The sequence below is a fragment of the Asterias rubens genome, chromosome 17 (genome assembly GCF_902459465.1).
Source record: "Asterias rubens chromosome 17, eAstRub1.3, whole genome shotgun sequence".
In the NCBI taxonomy this organism is placed as follows: Eukaryota; Metazoa; Echinodermata; class Asteroidea; order Forcipulatida; family Asteriidae; genus Asterias; species Asterias rubens.
The window spans coordinates 10,639,381-10,662,992 of record NC_047078.1 but is presented as its reverse complement, the minus strand read 5'-3'; the positions used below and the strand labels follow the sequence as shown (position 1 = coordinate 10,662,992).

The window sequence follows — 23,612 nt, the reverse complement described above, 5'->3', positions numbered from 1 at the left end:
TTTTATGTGCGTTACACAACACACGGAACCAACGGCTTAACTCCCCATCCGAAGGACGAAGCAATGGTTAACTGCCTTGCTTTAAGTGTCCTAGTTTCATGTAAAAGTAACGTGTATTTTCTAATTTTTGTTGAATGATTTTTATTCACAATTTAGGCCTATATGAATGATTATTTTGGGACCTTTTGATCATCGCTTGTTTCCAGCTTTCCCCGGGACCCCGCACCATGATACGCTATGGCGATCGTGCTTTTTCCGTCATAGCTCCAACACTTTGGAACAAGTTACCAACCAACATTAAATAAGCTCCTTCATTGGACTCTTTTAAAACACTACTTAAAACCAAAACACATATTTTTTGTCAATCATGTCAGCATGGTGTAAGGCAAGGTCGAAGGTTAAATTAATGTTTAAGTTATACTCACCAATAACAATCAATGTAGTAGATATTAACGGGAATTGACCCACTGACTCCACAGTGTTTGCCTCACACTTGACGGTGTTTCTATGGTTGACCCTCTGTGGAGTGAATGTCCAGTGACTTTCTGTGTCCACCAGTCCAGTGCCTACTCCAGGGGTTGTTGTGGCGGCTGTTTGCTCTACGTCATCAAGATACCACTTGATGGTTGCAGCTGGTTTGGTACCCTCAACCCTGCAGGTGAAAGTGTGTGCAGTTTGTTCAATGACGTCTACTTGATTTCCAAGAGGTCCGCTGGAATCGAAAAGCGACATCGATGAAGCCTTCGGGGGCACTACAAAAGAAAAGATAAAGGAAAGAAGGTTGGAATTCAGTTTGTACAGTACAATATAGTGGCTTCTTATATGCGCACAACCGTCACTCAGTGACGAACAAGGCTCTATAACACAGCACCGAATTCAAACTCTGGTGTTTCTGATCAGTAGAGTGTGGGTTTGAGTCCCAGTCGGCACTTGTGTCCTAGAACAACATACATAGCCATTGCTTCGTCCTTCGGATGGGACGTAAAGCCGTTGGTCCCGTGTGCTGTGTAACGCATGTAAAAGATCCCAATGCACTTGGAAAGAGTAGGAATTGGCCCCGGGGTTTTCTCGTTTGATCGGCAGCATACTGCGCTACAGCACCTTGTAAACCATTACGTGGTGCTTATAGGAACAAGACTCATACTTCAAATTGTAGCTCCACATACCTTGCAGGATAAAAATACTGGGCGTTTTAATAATTATAATAATAATAATAATAATAATAACATGTATTTATATAGCGCTTAATACTAGGTTTCTAAGCGCTGAACAAGAAGTGTATGATGACAAAAAAATGACAATTAAAAGTGGGATGAAACAGCAGAAACTGAACAGACTAGACTATAAAGCGCTATGTAAGAACCAAGTATTGTTATTATATGATTAATAATTACCTTTGACATCCAGCACTACAGTGGTAGAAACTCCATCATGTCCATTCTTGTTTGATGCTTGGCATTGTAACATCTCTCCATCGTTTCTTGCTTCAGCTGTTATTGAGGTGTTACTTGTGCTGGTTGTTAATCCATTACTACCAATGACGTCATTGTTGCTGTCTGCTGTAAGACTCCGACCTCCAACAGTCCAAGTAAAGGTAGCTCCTGGATTAATGTCTGGTACCACACATCTGTACTGACGTGACTCTCCTTCTACAAGGTATGATGTACCACCACCAGGATAGGTTCCAGTCTCATGATCAGATATTGTGATGCTCCCTGGGGGAACTACATAATAAAAAATACAATTGTTGTCAACATTTCATTGTTATTATTTGAACTGCCTCTAGCTACGGGGCTATCTCGGTGGTATAATAGGACATTGTTCTAGAATTCCAAGGGTTGAAGGTTCGAATCCCACCGAGTAATATGCCTGTTATTTTTTGTTTACAGGACTCGGGAAAATACTGAGTAAACAGTGCTAACACACATATCGGTGTATACTATACACCGATGTGTGCATAATATGGGTGGAAAACAAAATTAATAATATTTTCCCCGATGCAAACTTAACATCTGTGATATGAAAGTAATTACATAATAAAGTGTGATAATTTGGGAGCCTAATCATCTTTACTCGTATTCTTGATTGAAAACCTTATTTGTTGTATTAGTCACCGGTAGGGGGCGCTAGGCCTACATATATTAAAGGCACTGGACACGTTTGGTAATTACTCATTAGTTAAAGTAAGCATACAAACTTATTGCTTTTGGTAACGAGCAGCGGAGAGTCTTTGATAGTAAGAAAGAAAAAAAAAACATTGTGAGAAACTAGTAACGTAGTTTTTTGAGAAATAAGGTAATTTGTTTGCTCACTCAAATAATTATTTGAATCCAGGAAAGACTTCATCCGGGCCCAATTTCATGGCCCTGCTGAACGTAAGCAAATAATCGGCGCTTACTGAAGCATGGAATTCCGTGCTTTTATGCGTCTAGCGTATTTCATTTAGTCTCTTTTTAGCGGCTAATTTTGGCTTCTGCGCTTGTGTACTTCACGTTTGGTGCGTTCGATAAGCTTCCCTGGGTCGACCCCGCAGTGCTCACTCGGGTGAGCCCCGACAAGAGCTAATCGAACGATCACACTCGCCCTTTCGTGGTGACGGCATGCACCTCAGGTCACCCCAAGTGTCTCACTCCACAAGCAGGGCACTGGGGGCTGACCCGGGTGAGCCCCGTCAAAGATATTTGAACGTACCGGGGTAGACCGGGGTCGACCCAGGGAAGCTAAACGAACGCACCCTATATAGGAATTATACGCTTACACAACTAGCGCAGATATTCGGCGCTTGCACGTAGTAAGCGGAGAATGGTGATCGTAAGCGCAGAATTCGGCGATAAGCAGAGCCATGTCATTGAGCCCATAGGCCTGAAGCCTTTCGCAGGCATCTGAACGGGATACTCTCATATGATTGGATACACCATGTGAGAATACTGGTCTTTGACAATATTACAAAATTTTCAAGTCCCTTTGGAGACGATCATAATTTAACCGCATAAACATTGCATGGCATTTGTTACTTCTAAGAAATGAAACCAGTAGCGAACAAGTTCAAACTTTTATTTTGAACAATGACGAACAATTCCAGAGGATTTTTTTTATGGGAACAAAAATCCATTTTATTCTACATTTTTCTATGTAACAGTAATTACAACTGAGAATGCGGACAAAAATAACAGCAAAGTCAATAAAAAGGGGATGTTTTAATTTTAGGTCAACTCTTCGTTTGAGGAATGGTTAATTAATGTTACGCGTATTAAATAACAAAATTATCAATTTTTCAAAGAATTTGGGACAAGCATCACAGTACAGAACAATGAGTTATTTTCCCACTTTTGTTTATACTCGAGAAACGTTTTTGCAAAACAGCTCGTAATGGTTTTGTACACGTTTTCCAACTCACTGTGGACTCTATTGTCCTCTTTTGTTAAAGGTTCCCGGTTCGAATGTGTAATTATGTTGTATGAAATAAACATTAACAATTACCAATAGGCCTACTCACCCAATCTTACAAAAGACAGCATTATGCTAGAACTCTATACAACACTCACAAAACCAACACATCCAAACTCAAACTACCCTCAAATTACCTATTTAAAACATACCTGTCACAATCACTTCAATTGAATCCCTGATATTTATCAATGGGCCTGAAGCAATATACACTTGAACACTGCACCAGAAGAGTTCAGAGTCATCCTGGAATCTTACAGAAGCAATAGCCAATGAGGCTATTCGATTAATTTTATCTCTAGAGGCTGTGTACTCCGATGAGCTGAAGTTACCGTAGTAGATTGGCTGATCGACATCTTTTACAAAATCAGCAATTCTGAAACTACCCCGCACACTTTTCCCTCTTCTCCATTCTAGGTTATAGAGTAAGTAATTATTGTCCACGGTGTATGTGCAGGAAAGTGTTGTTGGACTGCCATTGTCAGCGGTCACGTCCGGAGAAACTGTCACTGTCCCTTGGCCACATGACTCTGTAGAAAAGAAGAAGAAAATACATTGAGGTATTATGTTATAGAGAATAATACACCAACAAGTGTAGATTCGTGGATAATGTACGGACCGAACGCAGTACTTTCTATCCACGAATGTACACTTTAGATGAGGTGCCTGTTAAGTTAAAGATAATATACGAGAAATACTACATTCGTGGATAAAGTTCGACCCGAAAGCGAGTACATTGTAGGAACGAATCTACACTTTAGAGTTTAGACACTGACTTTAAACTATTTCTTTGACGTCACTTTATTGACGAAAGTGTTGATTATTTTACGAATCTCCAATTAACTTACAAACTAAAGTGACAAGTTCAACTTGAAAATGACTTTCTTTACAATTTGAAAGAAACGTAGTGCGAAACACAGCTGATACATTTACTTTTGCTCGTGAAAAGGGAATGATCGTTTTTGTTATACCAATTCTTCCGCATTTAAAATGTTCACTAAAAGTAAATTACCTTTAAACAGTATTCCAACGATGAGCAGTAGTAGTCCTGACATCTTCATGTACTGCAAAACCGTATTGAATGTATAGACTCATGTGACGAGTGGGGTCCCAATATTGTCAGCTTGTCATTAGTTTGTTGAACATGTCAATTGCTGGAACACGATAACTTACTCGATAGAACGTTCATTTCCTGCTTAGATTAATACTTTGAATTGAAACTACTGTACTCGGATCTGTTTAAAATTCGCAGCACAGTATTTTCATACAATGAGCAGGTTTATTTCCGCATCTGGTAACATATTTTGCCGAACTTTAGGTACAATAGTCAGTCAAGTTTCATGGTTAAAGTACCGACGGACGAGTCAATGCACATGCAAGGTGCGTTGTGTTATGTTGATCACAATCAAATAGTTCAAAGGTCAGTCAGCTGTTACCGAGCCATTCACAAAACTTATGTTTACACTTTACAAACCGAGCACGAACAGAGATGATTTTTAAAACGAAGTCTGGTCTCGTAACCTATTTCTGCAAGGGACGGGACACCTTTTGGTAATTGTAAAAGACCAGTCTTATCACTTAGTGTATCTCAACATATGCACAAAAATAACAAACCTGCGAAAATTTTGACTCAATCGGTCGTCGAAGTTGCGAGAATAATATAAGAAGAAAAACACCAAATTATAAACAAAATGGTTAAAATCACAATTTTTTTACCTATCACGTTCACTTCAATCGGTTCACTTTCTGAGTACCCATCAGCCAGAACAAGTCGACACCAGAATAATCCCGTGTCATTGTAAAAATCAACAGATGCAATAACTAAAGTGGATACCCCATTCGCTACATCTCTTGCTGCTATGTAATCTGGTGGGCTGTAGTTGTTGTAATATACTGGACTATCACCTTCTTCCTGGAACTGAGCTATCTTATAAACATCACGAAGTGTTTCTCCCATTGACCAAGAAACGAAATATAATCGATAACCATAGCTGGCATCTGTGGTGTAACTGCAGGAAAGTGTGGCTGAGCTTCCGCTGTCTACATTCAAAGTTGGAGATACTGTTATCATCACTTGACCACTTGACACTGTGGAATTAAATGTGGACATTACAGAATGTTTGTGTTGCTAACAAAACAGCCGCCGGCAGTGTAAGCACTTTATGTAATCCACCAAAGGCATACAACTTACAAACTTGTACAAGTTGGAGATCGATCATCCAGGGTCACGAGAAAAGAGTGAAACCGATTTTGGGACATCGAAAAAAGAAATGAAAAACACAAACAAAACGCTCACTGAGGGGGTGGGGTGGGGGTGGGGGTGGGGGTGAGGAGCGTTGAACCCACTCGGATGGCGTTTTAGCACTGTATAATAATGCTCAATAACAATAACCCTTACTAACGATATTAGGAACCGTCGAAGACAAAAAACGACGATATTATAAGAAATACAAAATAATTCCCAAAGAAGGAGTTCATTTTATTATGTACAAAACTGCATTTCAAATACCCGCTTAAATAAAATAACTCACATTTTAACAGTATTCCAACGGTGAACAGTAATAGTCCTGACATGTTCATGCGATACAAAACCACACTGTGTCAATAGTGTATAGACCATACCATGGGGCGAGTGCGGTCCCAATTGTCACCTTAGTGAACCTTATGTCAAACTAATCAAATACTGTTTTCTACTGGTTATGACGATTTGAAAACACATGCATGTGCCCGAAATTCTTTTATTGAGTCAATATACCACAGTCCAATGTACATGCAAGGGAGGTTACTTCCGTGTTTTGGGGACAAGTTTGCCGTTCTTTTGTTATAACAGCAGTCAAGTTTCAAGGTGAAATACATCCCCGGATGAGTCCATGTATATAGGCCCTACTCTATCAATGTAAAAGAGTGAAAAATCATTCGGTTTGCCCGCCACTCACTCTTGCAAAGAAATGGCGGACAACTCTTTTTAGAGTGAAAGACGGGTACGTTCAACTCGACTAGAGTGAAGTTCGTTCCAATTTCACTCGATAAAGTGACTCAGATTGACTAGAGTGAAGTTCGTTCCAATTTCACTCGATAAAGTGACTCAGATTGACTAGAGTGAAGTTCGTTCCAATTTCACTCGATAAAGTGACTCAGATTGAATTTCACTCTAAAAGAGTGAAACTGACGCCACTCGGACAAGAGAGTGAAATGTTCACTCGTTTACATTAAGAGAATAGGCCTACATGTATTATGCGGTTAGTTTTGTTATTTTGAAAATGTTGATCATAACCAATTGTAAATTAAAAGTTCAAAAATCGGTCAGGCGTTCCACTTGAACGCGAAGAGTCACAAGTATGTAAGTAAAAACAAATATATTTTCATGAGGACAGTATCAAAATGTGGGATTTGTGTATTGAATCGCTTTCAAATCGAAGTCGACAAAGAAGGTTTTTACAACGACTTTGACATCTGGGCCAATGCTTCAGCACGACAAACTATGCAGACCACAATAAGGTTACCAAACTTCCGTGTCACATGTTGCAATATGTAACTGTTATCCTGCTAATCTGCTTAGCAAAGTGGGCCCTGGGTATAATTCACAAAGATAGTCCTTACTTAGGACAGTTTTTTGAGTTGTTAGGAACTTAAAGGCACTGGACACTATTGACAATTACTGTAAATAATTGTTTGCATAAAAACTTACGTAATTGGTAACGAGCAATGGAGAGCTAATGACACATTGAGAGAAACGGCCCCCTCTGCAGTAACGTAGTTTTAAAGAAATAGGGAATTTATCTATGGGTGCGTTCGAGCTTCCCCGGGTCGACCCCGATCTGCCCCCGGGGGCTCACCTGGGTCAGCCCCAAGTGCCCTGCTTGTGGGACGGGTCACTTGGGGCTGGCCCGAGGTGCATGACGTCACCACGAGAGGGCGAGGGATCGTTCGATTAGCTCCTGTCAGGAGCTCACCCGAATGGGAACCGCAGGGCCGACCCGGGGAAGCTAATCGAACGCACCCATTATACTTGGATATAGACTTATCAAGTCCCATCGTGTGAGAGGTCACCAGGCTCATCGTGCCAACTAGCAAACAAGCCATACAGCAGTGCGCCCTCGCCGTCAAAATGCAGCAAAATGCTAGAATTAGTTTTCTGACACGATCCACGGGATTGGTACTTGAGTCAAGTCTAATACTTTGCACGCTTCTGTATCAGAATAAAACAAAAACTATACACAGCGGTTGGGCTACTGGAAGCAAAACATTTCAAAATCTACCCCAACCCATTAGCAGCCGTAATTGACTGCAAACATAATTGCACCTAGGAGAATAATGTTTATTATGCAAATGTTCGCGTTGTGTAATAGACGCAATGTCATCCTTGCATTAACAACACTATACTCTAAAAACAGTGTTTAGGTTTTTCAACAGATTTCTAAGCACAAGTTTTGTACCCACTTTGTTCACATGTTTGACCTTTACCATGTTATTCTTGTGTGTCTTTGAATCCTACAAACCATCTAAGCAGGTGTCAAAATGATAAACATGTTTATAATTTAAACATGATTTAAAAAGTGGGTACAATAATGTGTTTATAACTCTAAACACTGTTTTTACAGTGTATGGGTGCGTAAGTCCGTTAGTGTGGTTAACAGCAGTACAAAGTTTTAAACGATTAATGTTTTCTCAGCCATTTCAAATTGATATTCGTCCCCCTGTTGTAAAATAAAGTCCTCCTTTAATTTTTTATTTATTTAATTTTTTTGAAAAAAGGCAAAGTATTGTATGTGTTTTAAATGTCCAAAACAAATGTTAAACATATCTTTATGTTTCAGTAACAATTTACGCTTTTCGGATGAAAATAACATGTTGAATTTTCGACCCTCACCATTTAAATAATTTATTTCCTGGTTTATTTTCTGTCGGACTCTCTTTTCATTTTTCGGTCTCCTAATCTTTTGTTCGGAACTCGTAAACCTACCTAGTCAGACACTTGTTTTAATTAAAATATCTTCGTTTGAGCTAACAAATACTTGGCACCCACCACAGCCAGATAATATCCTTAAAAATACCGAAGGAACAGGCCTATACGCATCTCAGGTCACCCCCAAGTGTCCCACTCCACAAGCAAAGATATTTGAACGTACCGGGGCAGACCGGGGTCGACCCAGGGAAGCTAAACGAACGCACCCATAGGAATTCCACGCTTACACAACTAGCGCAGATATTCGGCGCTTGCACGTAGTAAGCGGAGAATGGTGATCGTAAGCGCAGAATTCGGCGACAAGCAGAGCCATGTAATTGAGCCCATAGGCCTGAAGCCTTTCTCAGGCATCTGGACGGGATACTCTCATGTGTTTGGATACACCATGTGAGAATACTGGTCTTTGACAATATTACCAAATTTTCAAGTCCCTTTGGACACGATGTCCACCATTGTCATGACTGTACAGTCATAATTTAATCGCATAAACAGTGCATGGCATTTGTTACTTCTAAGAAGTGAAACCAGTAGCGAACAAGTTCAAACTATTATTTTGAACAATGACGAACAATTCCAGAGGATTTTTTTTTATGGGAACAAAAATCCATTTTATTCTACATTTTTCTATGTTATATTTTTAACAGTAATTACAACTGAGAATGCGGACAAAAACAACAGCAAAGTCAATAAAAAGGGGATGTTTTAATTTTAGGTAAACTCTTCGTTTGAGGAATGGTTAATTAATGTTACACGTATTAAATAACAAAATTATCAATTTTTCAAAGAATTTGGAAGAAGCATCACAGTACAGAACAATGTGTTATTGTCCCACTTTTGTTTATACTCGAGAAACGTATTTGCAAAACAGCTCGTAATGGTTTTGTACACGTTTTCCAACTCACTGTGGACTCTATTGTCCTCTTTTGTTAAAGGTTCCCGGTTCGAATGTGTAATTATGTTGTATGAAAAAAACATTATTAATTACCAATAGGCCTTCTCACCCAATCTTACAAAAGACAGCATTATGCTAGAACTCTATACAACACTCACAAAACCAACACATCCAAACTCAAACTACCCTCAAATTACCTATTTAAAACATACCTGTCACAATCACTTCAATTGAATCACTGATTTGTGTCACTGAACCCGAGGAAGTATACACTTGAATCCTACACCAGAACAGTTCAGAGTCATCCTGGAATCTTACAGAAGCAATAGCCAATGAGGCTATTCGATTAATTTTATCTCTAGAGGCTGTGTACTCCGATGAGCTGAAGTTACTGTAGTAGATTGGCTGATCGACATCTTTTACAAAATCAGCAATTCTGAAACCGTCCCTCACACTTTCCCCTCTTGTCCAATCTAGGTTATAGAGTAAGTAATTATTGTCCACGGTGTATGTGCAGGAAAGTGTTGTTGGACTGCCATTGTCAGCGGTCACGTCCGGAGAAACTGTCACTGTCCCTTGGCCACATGACTCTGTAGAAAAGAAGAAGAAAATACATTGAGGTATTATGTTATAGAGAATAATACACGAACAAGTGTAGATTCGTGGATAATGTACGGACCGAACGCAGTACTTTCTATCCACGAATGTACACTTTAGATGAGGTGCCTGTTAAGTTAAAGAGAATAATACGAGAAATACTACATTCGTGGATAGAAAGTTCGACCCGAAAGCGAGTACATTGTAGGAACGAATCTACACTTTAGAGTTTAGACACTGACTTTAAACTATTTCTTTGACGTCACTTTATTGACGAAAGTGTTGATTATTTTACGAATCTCCAATTAACTTACAAACTAAAGTGACAAGTTCAACTTGAAAATGACTTTCTTTACAATTTGAAAGAAACGTAGTGCGAAACACAGCTGATACATTTACTTTTGCTCGTGAAAAGGGAATGATCGTTTTTGTTATACCAATTCTTCTGCATTTAAAATATCACTAAAAGTAACTTACCTTTAAACAGTATTCCAACGATGAACAGTAGTAGTCCTGACATCTTCATGTACTGCAAAACGTTCTTGAATGTATAGACTCATGTGACGAGTGGGGTCCCAATATTGTCAGCTGGTTATTATTTTGTTGAACATGTCAAATGCTGGAACACGATAACTTACTCGATATAACGTTCATTACTGCTTAGAATTACTTTGAATTGAAACTCCTCTGAATGGATTTGTTCAAATTCGCAGCGCTGTATTTCCATACAATGAACATGTTATTTCCGCATCTGGCAACATACTTTGCTGAACTTTTGGTACAATAGTCAGTCAAGTTTCAAGGTGAAATACAGACGCACCAGTCAACGTACAATGTACATGCAAGGTGTATTTTTTTGTGTTGATCACAATCAATTAATAGTTCAAAGGTCAGTCAGCTGTTAGGAGCCATTAACAAAACTTATGTTGCTAAACTCGCTGTTTTCACTTTACAAACTGAGGACGAGCAGAGATGATTTTGAAAACGAAGTCTGGTCTCGTAACCTACTTCTGCACGGGACGGGACACCTTTGGTAATTGTAAAAGACCAGTCTTTATCGCTTAGTGTATCTCAACATAGGCACAAAATAACAAACCTGTGAACATTTTGACTCAATTGGTCGTCGAAGTTGCGAGAAAATAATATAAGAAGAAAAACACAAAATTATGAACAAAATGGTTAAAATCACAAGTTTCTTACCTATCACCTTCACTTCAAGTGATTCACTATCGTCATAGCCATCAGCCAGAATAACGCGACACCAGAATAGTCCCGTGTCGTTGTAGAAATCAACAGATGCAATAACTAAAGTGGATACCCCATTAGCTACATCTCTTGTTGCTATGTAATCTGGTGGGCTGTAGTTGTTGTAATAGGTTGGAATATCACCTTCTTCACGGAACTCAGCTACTGTATAAGCTTTACGAAGTGTTTCTCCCATTGACCAAGAAACGAAAAACAATCGAAAACCATAGCTTGCATCTGTTGTGTAACTGCAGGAAAGTGTGGCTGAGCTACCGCTGTCTACATTCAAAGTTGGAGATACTGTTATCATCACTTGACCACTTGACACTGTGGAATTAAATGTGGACATTACAGAATATTTGTGTTGCTAACAAAACAGCCGCCGGCAGTGTAAGCACTTTATGTAATCCACCATAGGCATAAAACTTAATAACTTGTACAAGTTGGAGATCGATCAATCCAGGGTCACGAGAAAAGAGTGAAACCGATTATGGGACATCGATGAAAACGAAACAAAAAACACGAACAAAACGCGCACTGAGGGGGTGGGGGTGGGGGGGGGGGGGGTGGGGGTCAGGAGCGTTGAACCCACTCCGATGGCGTTTTAGCACTGTATAATAATGCTCAATAACAATAACCATTACTAACGATATTAGGAACCGTCGAAGACAAAAAACGACGATATTATAATAAATACAAAATTATTCCCAAAGAAGGAGTTCATTTTATTTTGTACAAAACTGCATTTCAAATACCCGCTTCAATAAAATAACTCACATTTTAACAGTATTCCAACGGTGAACAGTAATAGTCCTGACATGTTCATGCGATACAAAACCACAATGTGACAATAGTGTAGACTATACCATGGGGCGAGTGCGGTCCCAATTGTCACCTTAGTGAAACTTATGTCAAACTAATCAAATACTGTTTTCTTCTGGTTATGACGATTTGAAAACACATGCATGTGCCCGAAATTCTTTTGAGTCAATACCACAGTCCAATGTACATGCAAGGGAGGTTACTTCCGTGTTTTGGGGCAGGTTTGCCGTTCTTTTGTTATAACAGCAGTCAAGTTTCAAGGTGAAATACATCCCCGGATGAGTCCATGTATATAGGCCATACTCTGTCAATGTAAAAGAGTAAATAAAATCATTCGGTTTGTCCGCAACTCACTCTTGCAAAGAGCCATATGGCGGACAACTCTTTTTAGAGTGAAAGACGGGTACGTTCAACTCGACTAGAGTGAAGTTCGTTCCAATTTCACTCGATAAAGTGACTCAGATTGACTAGAGTGAAGTTCGTTCCAATTTCACTCGATAAAGTGACTCAGATTGACTAGAGTGAAGTTCGTTCCAATTTCACTCGATAAAGTGACTCAGATTGACTAGAGTGAAGTTCGTTCCAATTTCACTCGATAAAGTGACTCAGATTGACTAGAGTGAAGTTCGTTCCAATTTCACTCGATAAAGTGACTCAGATTGACTAGAGTGAAGTTCGTTCCAATTTCACTCGATAAAGTGACTCAGATTGACTAGAGTGAAGTTCGTTCCAATTTCACTCGATAAAGTGACTCAGATTGACTAGAGTGAAGTTCGTTCCAATTTCACTCGATAAAGTGACTCAGATTGACTAGAGTGAAGTTCGTTCCAATTTCACTCGATAAAGTGACTCAGATTGACTAGAGTGAAGTTCGTTCCAATTTCACTCAATAAAGTGACTCAGATTGACTAGAGTGAAGTTCGTTCCAATTTCACTCGATAAAGTGACTCAGATTGACTAGAGTGAAGTTCATTCCAATTTCACTCGATAAAGTGACTCAGATTGACTAGAGTGAAGTTCGTTCCAATTTCACTCGATAAAGTGACTCAGATTGAATTTCACTCTAAAAGAGTGAAACTGACCCCACTCGGACAAGAGAGTGAAATGTTCACTCGTTTACATTAAGAGAATAGGCCTACATGTATTATGCGGTTAGTTTTGTTATTTTGAAAATGTTGATCATAACCAATTGTAAATTAACAGTTCAAAAATCGGTCAGACGTTCCACTTGAACGCGAAGAGTCACATATATGCAAGTAAAAACAAATATATTTTCATGGGGACAGTATCAAAATGTTGGATTTGTGTATTGAATCGCTTTCAAATTGAAGTCAAGAAAGAAGGTTTTTACAACGACTTTGACATCTGGGCCAATGCTTCAGCACGACAAACTATGCAGTCGGACCACAATAAGGTTACTAAACTTCCGTGTCACATGTTGCAATATGTAACTGTTATCCTGCTAATCTGCTTAGCAAAATGGGCCCTGGGTATAATTCACAAAGATAGTCCTTACGTAGGACAAGGTTTTTGAGTTATTAGGAACTTAAAGGCACTGGATACTATTGGCAATTACTCAAAATAATTGTTTGCATAAAAACTTTTGGTAACGAGAAATGGAGAGCTGTTGATAGTACAAAACATTGAGAGAAACGGCCCCTCTGCAGTAACGTAGTTTTAAAGAAAGAGGTAATTTATCTATGGGTGCGTTCGATTAGCTTCCCCGGGTCGACCCCGATCTGCCCCCGGTAGGCCTACGTTCAAATAGCTTTGGCGTCATTCCAGAGGCTCACCCGGCGGGTCAGCCCCGAGTTTCCTGCTTGTGGGACGGGTCACCTGGGGCTGGCCCGAGGTGCATGACGTCACCACGAGAGGGCGAGGGATCGTTCGATTAGCTCTTGTCAGGAGCTCACCCGAATGGGAACCACAGGGCCGACTCAGGGAAGCTAATCGAACGCACCCATTATACTTGGATATAGACTTATCAAGTCCCATCGTGTGAGAGGTCACCAGGCAGTGCGCCCTCGCCGTCAAAATGCAGCAAAATGCTAGAATTAGTTTTCTGACACGATCCACGGGATTGGTACTTGAGTCAAGTCTAATACTTTGCACGCTTCTGTATCAGAATAAAACAAAAACTATACACAGCGGTTGGGCTACTGGAAGCAAAACATTTCAAAATCTACCCCAACCCATTAGCAGCCGTAATTGACTGTAAACGTAATTGCACCTACGAGAATAATGTTTATTATGCAAATGTTCGCCTTTTGTAATAAACGCAATTTCATCCTTGCATGCTCAATTAACAACACTACACTCTACAAACAGTGTTTAGGTGTTGAACACATTTCTTAGCATAAGTTTTGTACCCACTTTGTTCACATGTTAACCTTTACCATGTTATTCTTGTGTGTCTTTGAATCCTACAAACCATCTAAGCAGGTGTCAAAATGATAAACATGTTTATAATTTAAACATGATTTAAAAAGTGGGTACAATAATGTGTTTATAACTCTAAACACTGTTTTTACAGTGTATGGGTGCGTAAGTCCGTTAGTGTGGTTAACAGCAGTACAAAGTTTTAAACGATTAATGTTTTCTCAGCCATTTCAAATTTATGTTCGTCCCCCCTTCTGTCCCCCATCCTCGAATAAAGTAAAATAAAGTCCTCCTTTAATTTTTTATTTATTCACAATTTTTGAAAAAAGGCAAAGTATTGCATGTGTTTCAAATGTCCAAAACAAATATGTTAAACATATCTTTATGTTACAGTAACAATTTACGCTTTTCGGATGAAAATAACATGTTGAATTTTCGACCCTCACCATTTAAACAATTTATTTCCTGGTTTATTTTCTGTCGGACTTTCTTTTCATTTTTCGGTCTCCTAATCTTTTGTTCGGAACTCGTAAACCTACCTAGTCAGACACTTCGTGTTTTAATTAAAATATCTTCGTTTGAGCTAACAAATACTTGGCACCCACCACAGCCAGAAAATATCCTTAACAATACCGAAGGAACAGGCCTATACACATTACATACAGCGCAAATTCCTACATCTGTTTGGACCAAGAATGTAACAGTTTTATGCAAATCTCTTTGTTATGCAAATATAGATGTTTCCGAGTACACGCGCTGTGGTTTTACCTATGTACATTATGAGTATACTGTATAATTATAACATTAGACGTCTAGACAAATGGCGGCGCTACACTACTGAGTCGTCAATGTTGTCTTCTAACAAATAGAAAAGTTGCAAAAGTAAGATTTTGGGCTCGTTAGCAGCAGTGTAAATGACTCAAGTTTGTGTGAATTGATTCAGCAAGTCGCAACGACGTTGAGTAGGCCAAGCCACATGAGAAAACTACGAAATTGCCGACCATGAAGTTGATCTGCAAGGAACCAGACAGAAAGCACCAGCTCAGGAAGACGGGCTGACTTTCTCTTGAAGATGTTGTAAACAATTCATCCACAACTGGAATATTTCTCTGCTTAGCTTTCAGTTGCTTTTCAAGCTTCATTGTGCTGACTTCAATTCAACGTGTGTGGCGAAGGTGGTACTGATAAAGACAACCCAGCACTCAAACAGCCGGTGTCAAGGCAGCAAAGACAACGGAATGTGTTGATCATGATGTCCACGAACCCGAAAGGTAAAGAACCTAAACAATGTGTCAAATTTTGCTGCCCTTAACACATTCTTTAAACTGTAATAAGATGTTAAATTTGCATCGGGGATAAAAAGAATGTTAATTTTTGTTATTTACCCCAACACCGAGGTGTGTAACCATTTTATGAACTCAGTATTTTTCCCGAGTCTTGTATAAAGCGTAAAATGTTTGTCAATATCAATTTAAGACACTAATTGCTTCTCAAAAGCACTGATTTATGGAAAGTTTTTCAGGTTGGCACAGTGTAACATGTATTTGAGGCAAATTCGTTCAAAATAGATTAAACTGTTGCTATAAAGCGTAAAACAGAAGACAACCTACTGAAATGAATTTCAATTTAATTGAAGACAAATTGCTCCATCCTCTATTCTAAAAAACACTGACTTATGCCATGGACATTTTTAAAATGAAATACAGTGTGTAGCATGTAGGTTTGAGACAAATTCGTGTAAAAAATAAACTCAATTTGATGCTTTATTACCGAATATCTGATGCTTTATTTATGACTTTCCAATGCATACAAGGGATAGCCTACTTGTGTGATTTAAGAAAAACGGCATGTTGTCTGCAGTTTCACCATTCAGCCCCTCCCACAATTCTGTTAATGGAGTCACGTGTGTAGCTATTCTGCACTGTGTGAATGTAGTGGTCAAAACTTTTATGCACGTGTTCGCAGTTGTGATTGGTCAATATATTTTAAGGGGCGGGGCCTGAGTGATCAGCATGTGTTTTTGGCTTTACAGTGTACAAAGTGAATGGCGACGTGATACAACCAGACACTGCTACATGTTTGGCAATGTTATGTAAATTTAAGTCGTGAAAGAAATCTTAATTGTATTATGTCAATGAGCAGTTATTTTGATCATTTATTTGTCATGTAGGCCCTATCCTTGTGTAATACACTTACCATGGCAATGGTAGTTTTATAAATAATTTCAGTGTCTTAACCAGAAATTTTCATTTCAATTTTAGACATTTATTCCAATATTGGCAACATCAAATAAATGTATCAAATGTATTTTAAGCAATACAGAACACAACATCAATTGAAACATCATTTTTAAATGGTTAAGATACTCTGTTAACTTTGCATTACCAAAGCAGGGAAAATGTGAAGCAGTGCCTTTAAAATGTTCATCTGGGGGGGGGGGGGCAGCATTTTTTCTTCTTTATCTTCTTTTTAAAGGGACGGGTGCAAAGACACAATTGTCGGGGGGGGGGGGGGGTGGGGGGTAGTTGTTTTATTTGATGCAATCAATTTTGTTGGCGGATCTTGTGCTAGAGAATAATCTGCCTTGGACACTAGTGTTCTGGCCGGACAACAAAATCAGTTTATCCTGGAAATTATTACTGCATGTCAACCCTCCCCCCTCCCTTCGATCCCTGGCCCTTCCTCTCCAATAACAACTGTAAAGATGACTTATGTATTGAAGTCGTTGTGAATTTTCCCCATGATGCCTTTCGATATTACTTGTAATTATAAAAACAAGTGAAGTTAACTTGAATCAGACTTTTGTTGCATTCGACTCTGGCTGACCAATGAAGTTACAGGTTTCGATGGATTGCGATCGACAGCCAATTCACCAGGGAAGAGCTTCAAGCTTCACCCAGCAAGGATGGCTGCTCAACCTACATGTAGAGAGAAGGAAAGATGTAGTGCTGTGAATCTATTAATCTGAAGGGTAAAGAATAATTTTGGGCTACTCAGTGTTGATAATTAAATTCTTTGTATTGACCCGTTTCACCTGACGTCATCATCAGATTAATCTTGGATGCACCATTTTGGTGGTCAATGTCAACAAGTGTTAATCAGAGGAGTGCGCATTTTAGGCGACGCGGCGTTTACACGTAAACCTTTTGACCACCAACATGGTTAGCGTGGCATCAGTCGCCGTGTGTGACGCGCGTGCAAGGGGTCAATAACTGAACACCCCCCCTATGGGGGGCAGGGACATCAATAAGAGTGAATGCAATGGGTCCATGCCAGGCCTGTATGCTTCGTTTTTGAAAGGGCGATGACACCAAGCATTTTTTCTGTGGTAAAGGGCACACTTTTAAGAAAATGTTAATTTGTACAGGAGCATTTCAAGTGCAACAAGGTAACGCATGACCAAGGGGCATTGAGGCAATCACCTTCGTTGCCTCCATGAAGTATCAGGCCTGCCCTGCCCCATGCCTGCCCCACATCCCCAAGCCGCCTGTGCCCCTTCGCATCCATGATGAAGTATTAAATGTTCAAACTTAGAAATTAATGATGAAAACAAGTGAAGTTAACTTCAAACAGACTTTGTTGTATTTGACGCTAAAATTTCAGTCTTAAGAGAAAGTTTGTATTGTCTTGTCTTTCAGATCTTTTCTACCAACTCTGTAAAGTTTCCTTGGATTGTGACAACCAGCCAAACAGGCGGAGAGCTGCTTAACACCACCCTAGCAAGGATGACTTCTACCACTGTGTGTTCAACCAAGATACAACTATGGAAGGTGTGATGCTGTAGAAAACTACCAAACTGAAAAATAAAGAAGAATTTCAGCCTATTCCGCTTTGAAAATCTTCATAAAACGGAACTTTATTATACTGACATATTTTGTGTCATGGCCGAGCAGATAAGAGCATCGAACTCAAACTCTGGTGTTTCTGCTCAGTAGATGTGGGTTCGAGACCAGGTCATGACACTTGTGTCTCTGAGAAAGGCATTGCTTCTCTCCACTTGTGGGGAAATTGGACCTGTGAGGGCAAAGATGATTCTTGCGATTGATTTCGCATGGGTAAAGGGAGGGACCAGTGACCAGGGGTAATGATGTTGGAAACGCTTTGTATGAAAACCGATTATTATTATTATTACTGCTCTCCAGAGAAAGCTCAAACAACTCAGTGAAATTTAATATAATTCAAGACAACTTCACCTTACAATCTAATCTCAATCTACAATGGTGTTCATTGCTGAAGTTAGGGTAAAATTGTAGGGGGACGTTTTTCGGGGGAAAAACCCTTTCAGTGTTCTTGCTTATAACCAATTACTCTACTTGTTGTTTTTACCATGAACAGCTCAGATTTTCATCAACTAACATCAATAATTTTTTTTAAACATATTGCACTTGTTTGTTGTTTGAAAAACAAGACACAATTTTGTCGCATGTAAAATTGTGGTCGTATAATTGTTTCCGTTCAGTGTAACCCAGGCAGGAAATACAAAGGAAAGGGGCACATTATGAACAGTTTTTGTTTTCTTTTACTTATACCGTTAATGATGGGATACATCAAGTGGGAATTCTGGTCTTTGACACTTACCAAGGTGTCTAGAACCTTTAATCAACTTTAAGCTTAGTCTAACATTGTGTTTGTCTTGCATTTCAGATCTTGTCACCAAATCCGACTGACCAGTGAAGTTGAAGGTTTCTATGGAGTGTGTGGTATTGGTTTTCTGACGATGTGGAGTTCTACAAAGATGAAACAAGATCTTTTGGACATCGAACGGTAAGAGAAGGTCTAACCCATTTCCCTCCCCACTGCATGAAGCTTGACTAAAGCCCAGTTCATACTTCATGCGAAGGCAAATGCGATACAGATTTTGACGTCACAATATTTTGCAATGAATAATGCGCGTCAGTTGACTTGTGCTCAATTTCTGCGAAACATTCGCTGCGAAAACGCCCCTGTGTATGACGTCAAAAAGTACTAACCAGGCTTCATTTCTTGCTGATGTTGTCAACTTGTATGATATTGGCTATGTCAACAATCCCAGTGGGCTTTTCCTTGTATGGCATGTTGGTCGTTGCCAAGTGATGCCTCTTTGTTAGGTTTGGATCTCCTTTCATTCGGATTTCTTTAGTGGGAAGTCTCAAACTGAGTTCTACATTGACATGTTAAATGGATAATGTTTTCATAAGTAATTTGTCGTAATATTTTTTTTTGGCAACACTTACAAAATCTACTGCCAGAAACAAAGATCTATCATTAAGTTGAGAAGTCTCATTAGAGCGCCAGCTATCGGCAGGAGTAGGAAGGGCAGTTATTTATTTGGGCCCCTCTTCATCCGCAAGGAGAAGGATAAAGACAGGTCCCTGCTCCTTAGATCCAGTGATTCCATTGGATACAATGAAACGTGCAGTGACATGAGCTTTCCCGGATAGATGCCAAACAGTCACTGCTGTCACGTCCGCAATAGAATTTTACTGTGTATGTCTATGTGAAATGAATGTAGGTCAAAAGTGAAAATACAGGCCGGTCTCGAGGCAGGTCTCTGGCGTAATCACAAGCCTCGAAGTGTGAAATTAGATGTTCAGGCAATTATGTTCTAGGCAATTATGTACAATATAACATCAGCACAATCATCATCACAACATTGATTGTTCTGCGATGAGAAAAAATCTGCACAATTTGTACACTTCTTATATGATTCTACATTTTATTCAAGATTATCTCTTCCAAAGATTACGCAATTTGACAACTAAATCCATAAATAGGTACTATTTTGTGCTTTAGGGCCTACAGAGTGGAGTGAAAAGTAGACCTCTGAATAAGGCACACTAGAGGGCGCCATTTATCTGGGTTGATGAAAAACCGCTGTCATTGTTTTATTTCCAGTCCACCATTCACAGCTTTTCAATTGTTCATTAAAACTGATAAAGGGTTACTTTATTTTTAAATTGAGAGTAATGGAATAACCCCTTCTCGCGACAAAGCTATACTGCTGACTTTACCATTGACTGGACTTTACAACTGGTAAAGTCCCAAAGTTTACGACTGGACTTTACAACTGGTAAAGTCCCAAAGTTTACCTTTTAAAACTTTCCAATTGGTCATTTCTAGGAACTGATGAAGGGCTTATCACTAAATTTAGAGTAATGAAGTTACCCCCTCTACCTGGTGACAAAGCTATAGTGCTGACATTACCATTGATTGGACTTTACAAATTCTGAAGTCACAAGTCTAATAAAGGGTTTTTAAATTTAGAGTTCTGGAACTACCCCCTCTCGTCGTGACAAAGCTATACATTGTTGACCTGTTCATAGATTGGACTTTACAAACTGGTAAAGTCCCAAGTCTACCGTTCAAAGCTTTCCAACTATTCATTTCTAGTAACTGACGATTTTTTATTTATTTAGAGTAATGGCAATCCCCCTCTACCAGGTGACAAGTCTACCATTAAATGCTTTCCATTTGTTTATTTCTTCAAGGTTTAATTTAAAATTTAGAGTACTGGAATTACCCCCTTTCGTGTCAAAGCTATTATTGTTGACTTGATCATTGAATGGACTTTACAACTGGAAGTCCCAATTCTACCATTCAAGCTTTCCAATGGTTAATTTCTAGAAACTAATAAAGGGGTTATTTTTAAATTTAGAATAATGGAATTATACCCCCTCTTTTGACAAAGCGTTATTGTTGACTTGACCATTGAATGGACTTTACAACTGGAAGTCCCAATTCTAACATTCAAGGCTTTTCAATATAAATAGTTTCTAGAAACTAATAAAGGGTTTATTTTTAAGTTTAGAGTACTGGAATTCCCCCTCTCGTGACAAAGCTATGTTGTTGACTTGACCATTGACTGGACTTTACAGCTGGTGAAGTCCAAGTCTACAATTCAACATTTCTAGAAACTGATGAAGGGTTTATCTTTTTGAAGTTAGAGTGGAATGGGAGACTTTCTGGGACGATAGAGGGCAGCAGACTTACCGGGTAAATCCATTGTTCTCAGAATTATGAGCATGTTCAGAACTACGTAAACAATGGAAGTTTACCCGGTATGTCTGCTGCCGCCTAGCGTTGGAAAGTCTCCTATTACCCTCTCACTTTTGTGGCAGAGCAATGTTGTTGCCTTTACCATTGAATGCCAACTGGTCTGTAACAACACAAGCCCGGTCTGCAAACGAAACGTAAAAATCCGTGACCTCCAAACAAAATGGTTTTCTTCATCTGAGCTTCCTACCCTTGTTTGTGGCGTGTATTCTCAGCTATTGACATCATCTATAACAAGTCTAGCACAACTCTCCCTACACACATGGTAAATCACTACAGTAAATCGAGTGATGTTCAAGGGTGTTAAAACTTATGTTGTACTTACTTAAAAATATTTCACAAAATATGAATTTAGTCCTTCCGCCAGGCCCCCTTGGCTGCATTAAAAGGTCTCTTTGATGTGTTAAATAAAGATGAAGCGTTTAGTGACGTTTGTATAACCACTTTGTCACCTGAAGAACTGAATTACGCTGCGGGTAAAAGGTTGCTAAAAGAATAAGTAGGTATAGCTCTCTCTCTTCTGCTTTATTCACTTATTTTGCGTGTTAAATTTTGTTCAAGGTGGCAACAACTTGTCTTGAGGGTCTTGCCTTTGACTTTTTGAAGTGTGCAGAAGTCCCATAGTTCAGATTCAGTTGTTAGGCCTATAGGTTTCCTTTCTATGTGCTTACAGGCAGTGGACACTATTGGTAATTGTCAAAGACTAGCCTTCAAAATTGGTGTATCTGAACATATTATGCATAAAATAACTATTCTGTGAAAATTTGAGCTCTGTCGGTCATCGAAGTTGCGAGATAATAATGAAAAAAAAAACACCCTTGTCACACGAAGTCCCAAAGAAAGGTTTTATGCTAATAATTATTTTTAGTAATAGTGTCCAATGCCTTTAAATAAAACAAACACTTCAACTTGTTTGTTTGTTTGTTCGGTTGAAGGTCTACATTGTTCAGTACTAGGAGATTGTGAAGTATTTATTGATAAGATTAGAAAGACGGAATTATACCCCTCTCAACCTCGTGACGTTCAAAGTTCTGTCATTGACTGTTTTACAACTGGTGCGGTAATAATCTGAAATGTTGCACCCCCCTTCCCCCCCCCAAAGAGTGTTTGTCCCATGTGAATTAATGATTTTTGCTTAATTGGATCAATTTGTTAGACCCTCACACCAATTAATCACTGGACACTATTGTAAATTACTAAAAATAATTGTTATGTTACCATGACAACTTTGTTAACAAACATAGAGCTGCTGATAATATTAAACATATGAGAAACAGCTCCCTCTAAAGGTAACGTAGTTCTTGAGAATGGGGTAGTTTTTCACTCCATTATAATTTAAGACTCTAGGCCTGAAGCCTTTTTAGACATTTGAAAGCACACAAAATATCACACGATAGTCTTTCGGTATTCGACGAAAAGTATCGAATTGACCCTTTTTTTGGGGGGCGGGGTGGTGGAGGAAATGGTCGCTTTTACCGTGAGCTAAGCGTTTAACGTATTAAAGGGATGGTAGGTGGACTGGGTGATGTGATACACTGTTATTAGTGTTTTGTATTTAATTTATGAGCCACAGCCCCCCTCGCCCCAACCCTCCTCGCCCCAACCCTCCTCGCCCCAACCCTCCTCGCCCCAAACTCGATGCAGAGTTTTCTTCTTAGCTCTTTTCTTCTGAACTGTCATTTTGTTATGGTGGTATAAGTTTGCACCCCGCATACATAAATGTTTATATGAGTGAACATAACTTATAAACAATCCATTAAGTGGCACCCTTTTGGTTTTGGAACCGTTCGATTGTTTTAAAGACACTGGACACTATTGGTAATTACTCAAAATAATTATTAGCATAAAAATTTACTCGGTAACGAGCAAATAGAGAGCTGTTAATAGTATTATTAAATAGTATATATGTTAAAAACAATTGTGGGAATTGGCTCCCTCTAAAGTAACATAGTTTTTCGTTGAAAAGAAGTAATTCTCACATAAATATTTGAACTGAATTCGAGACCTCAGCCGAGGTCTCGAATTCAAGGCATCTGAAAGCACACAACATACTTTAAAATGTAGCTCCCCAACAGGAACAAATACTGAGCGCTTTGATACGCCCACAAGGGTGTGATACAAGGATTATTATTATCTTTTTCCAAAACCATAATTAAGATGATCCTTAAAATACTTGTCTGCCGTGCTTCTCAAAAATTTGCCACAATTTTTAAGAATTAAAAACTTACACAT

The 23,612-nt window shown here is 39.1% G+C and overlaps 2 protein-coding genes across 2 annotated transcripts; both read right to left on the bottom strand.

Moving 5' to 3' along the window:
• Window positions 1-258: 258 nt before the first annotated feature.
• On the bottom strand, window positions 259-10,706 carry LOC117301799. The gene is made up of 6 exons (XM_033785805.1): window positions 10,380-10,706; window positions 9,518-9,895; window positions 5,164-5,535; window positions 1,395-1,724; window positions 426-752; window positions 259-272 (listed from the first exon to the last, which is right to left on the bottom strand). The coding sequence occupies exons 1-6, from the start codon at window positions 10,426-10,428 to the stop codon at window positions 259-261; spliced, it is 1,470 nt and encodes a 489-aa protein (XP_033641696.1). The 5' UTR covers window positions 10,429-10,706.
• On the bottom strand, window positions 3,179-4,842 carry LOC117301367. The gene is made up of 2 exons (XM_033785298.1): window positions 4,460-4,842; window positions 3,179-3,977 (listed from the first exon to the last, which is right to left on the bottom strand). Exons 1-2 carry the CDS (start codon window positions 4,506-4,508, stop codon window positions 3,589-3,591), a joined length of 438 nt encoding a protein of 145 aa, XP_033641189.1. The 5' UTR covers window positions 4,509-4,842; the 3' UTR covers window positions 3,179-3,588.
• Window positions 10,707-23,612: the final 12,906 nt, after the last annotated feature.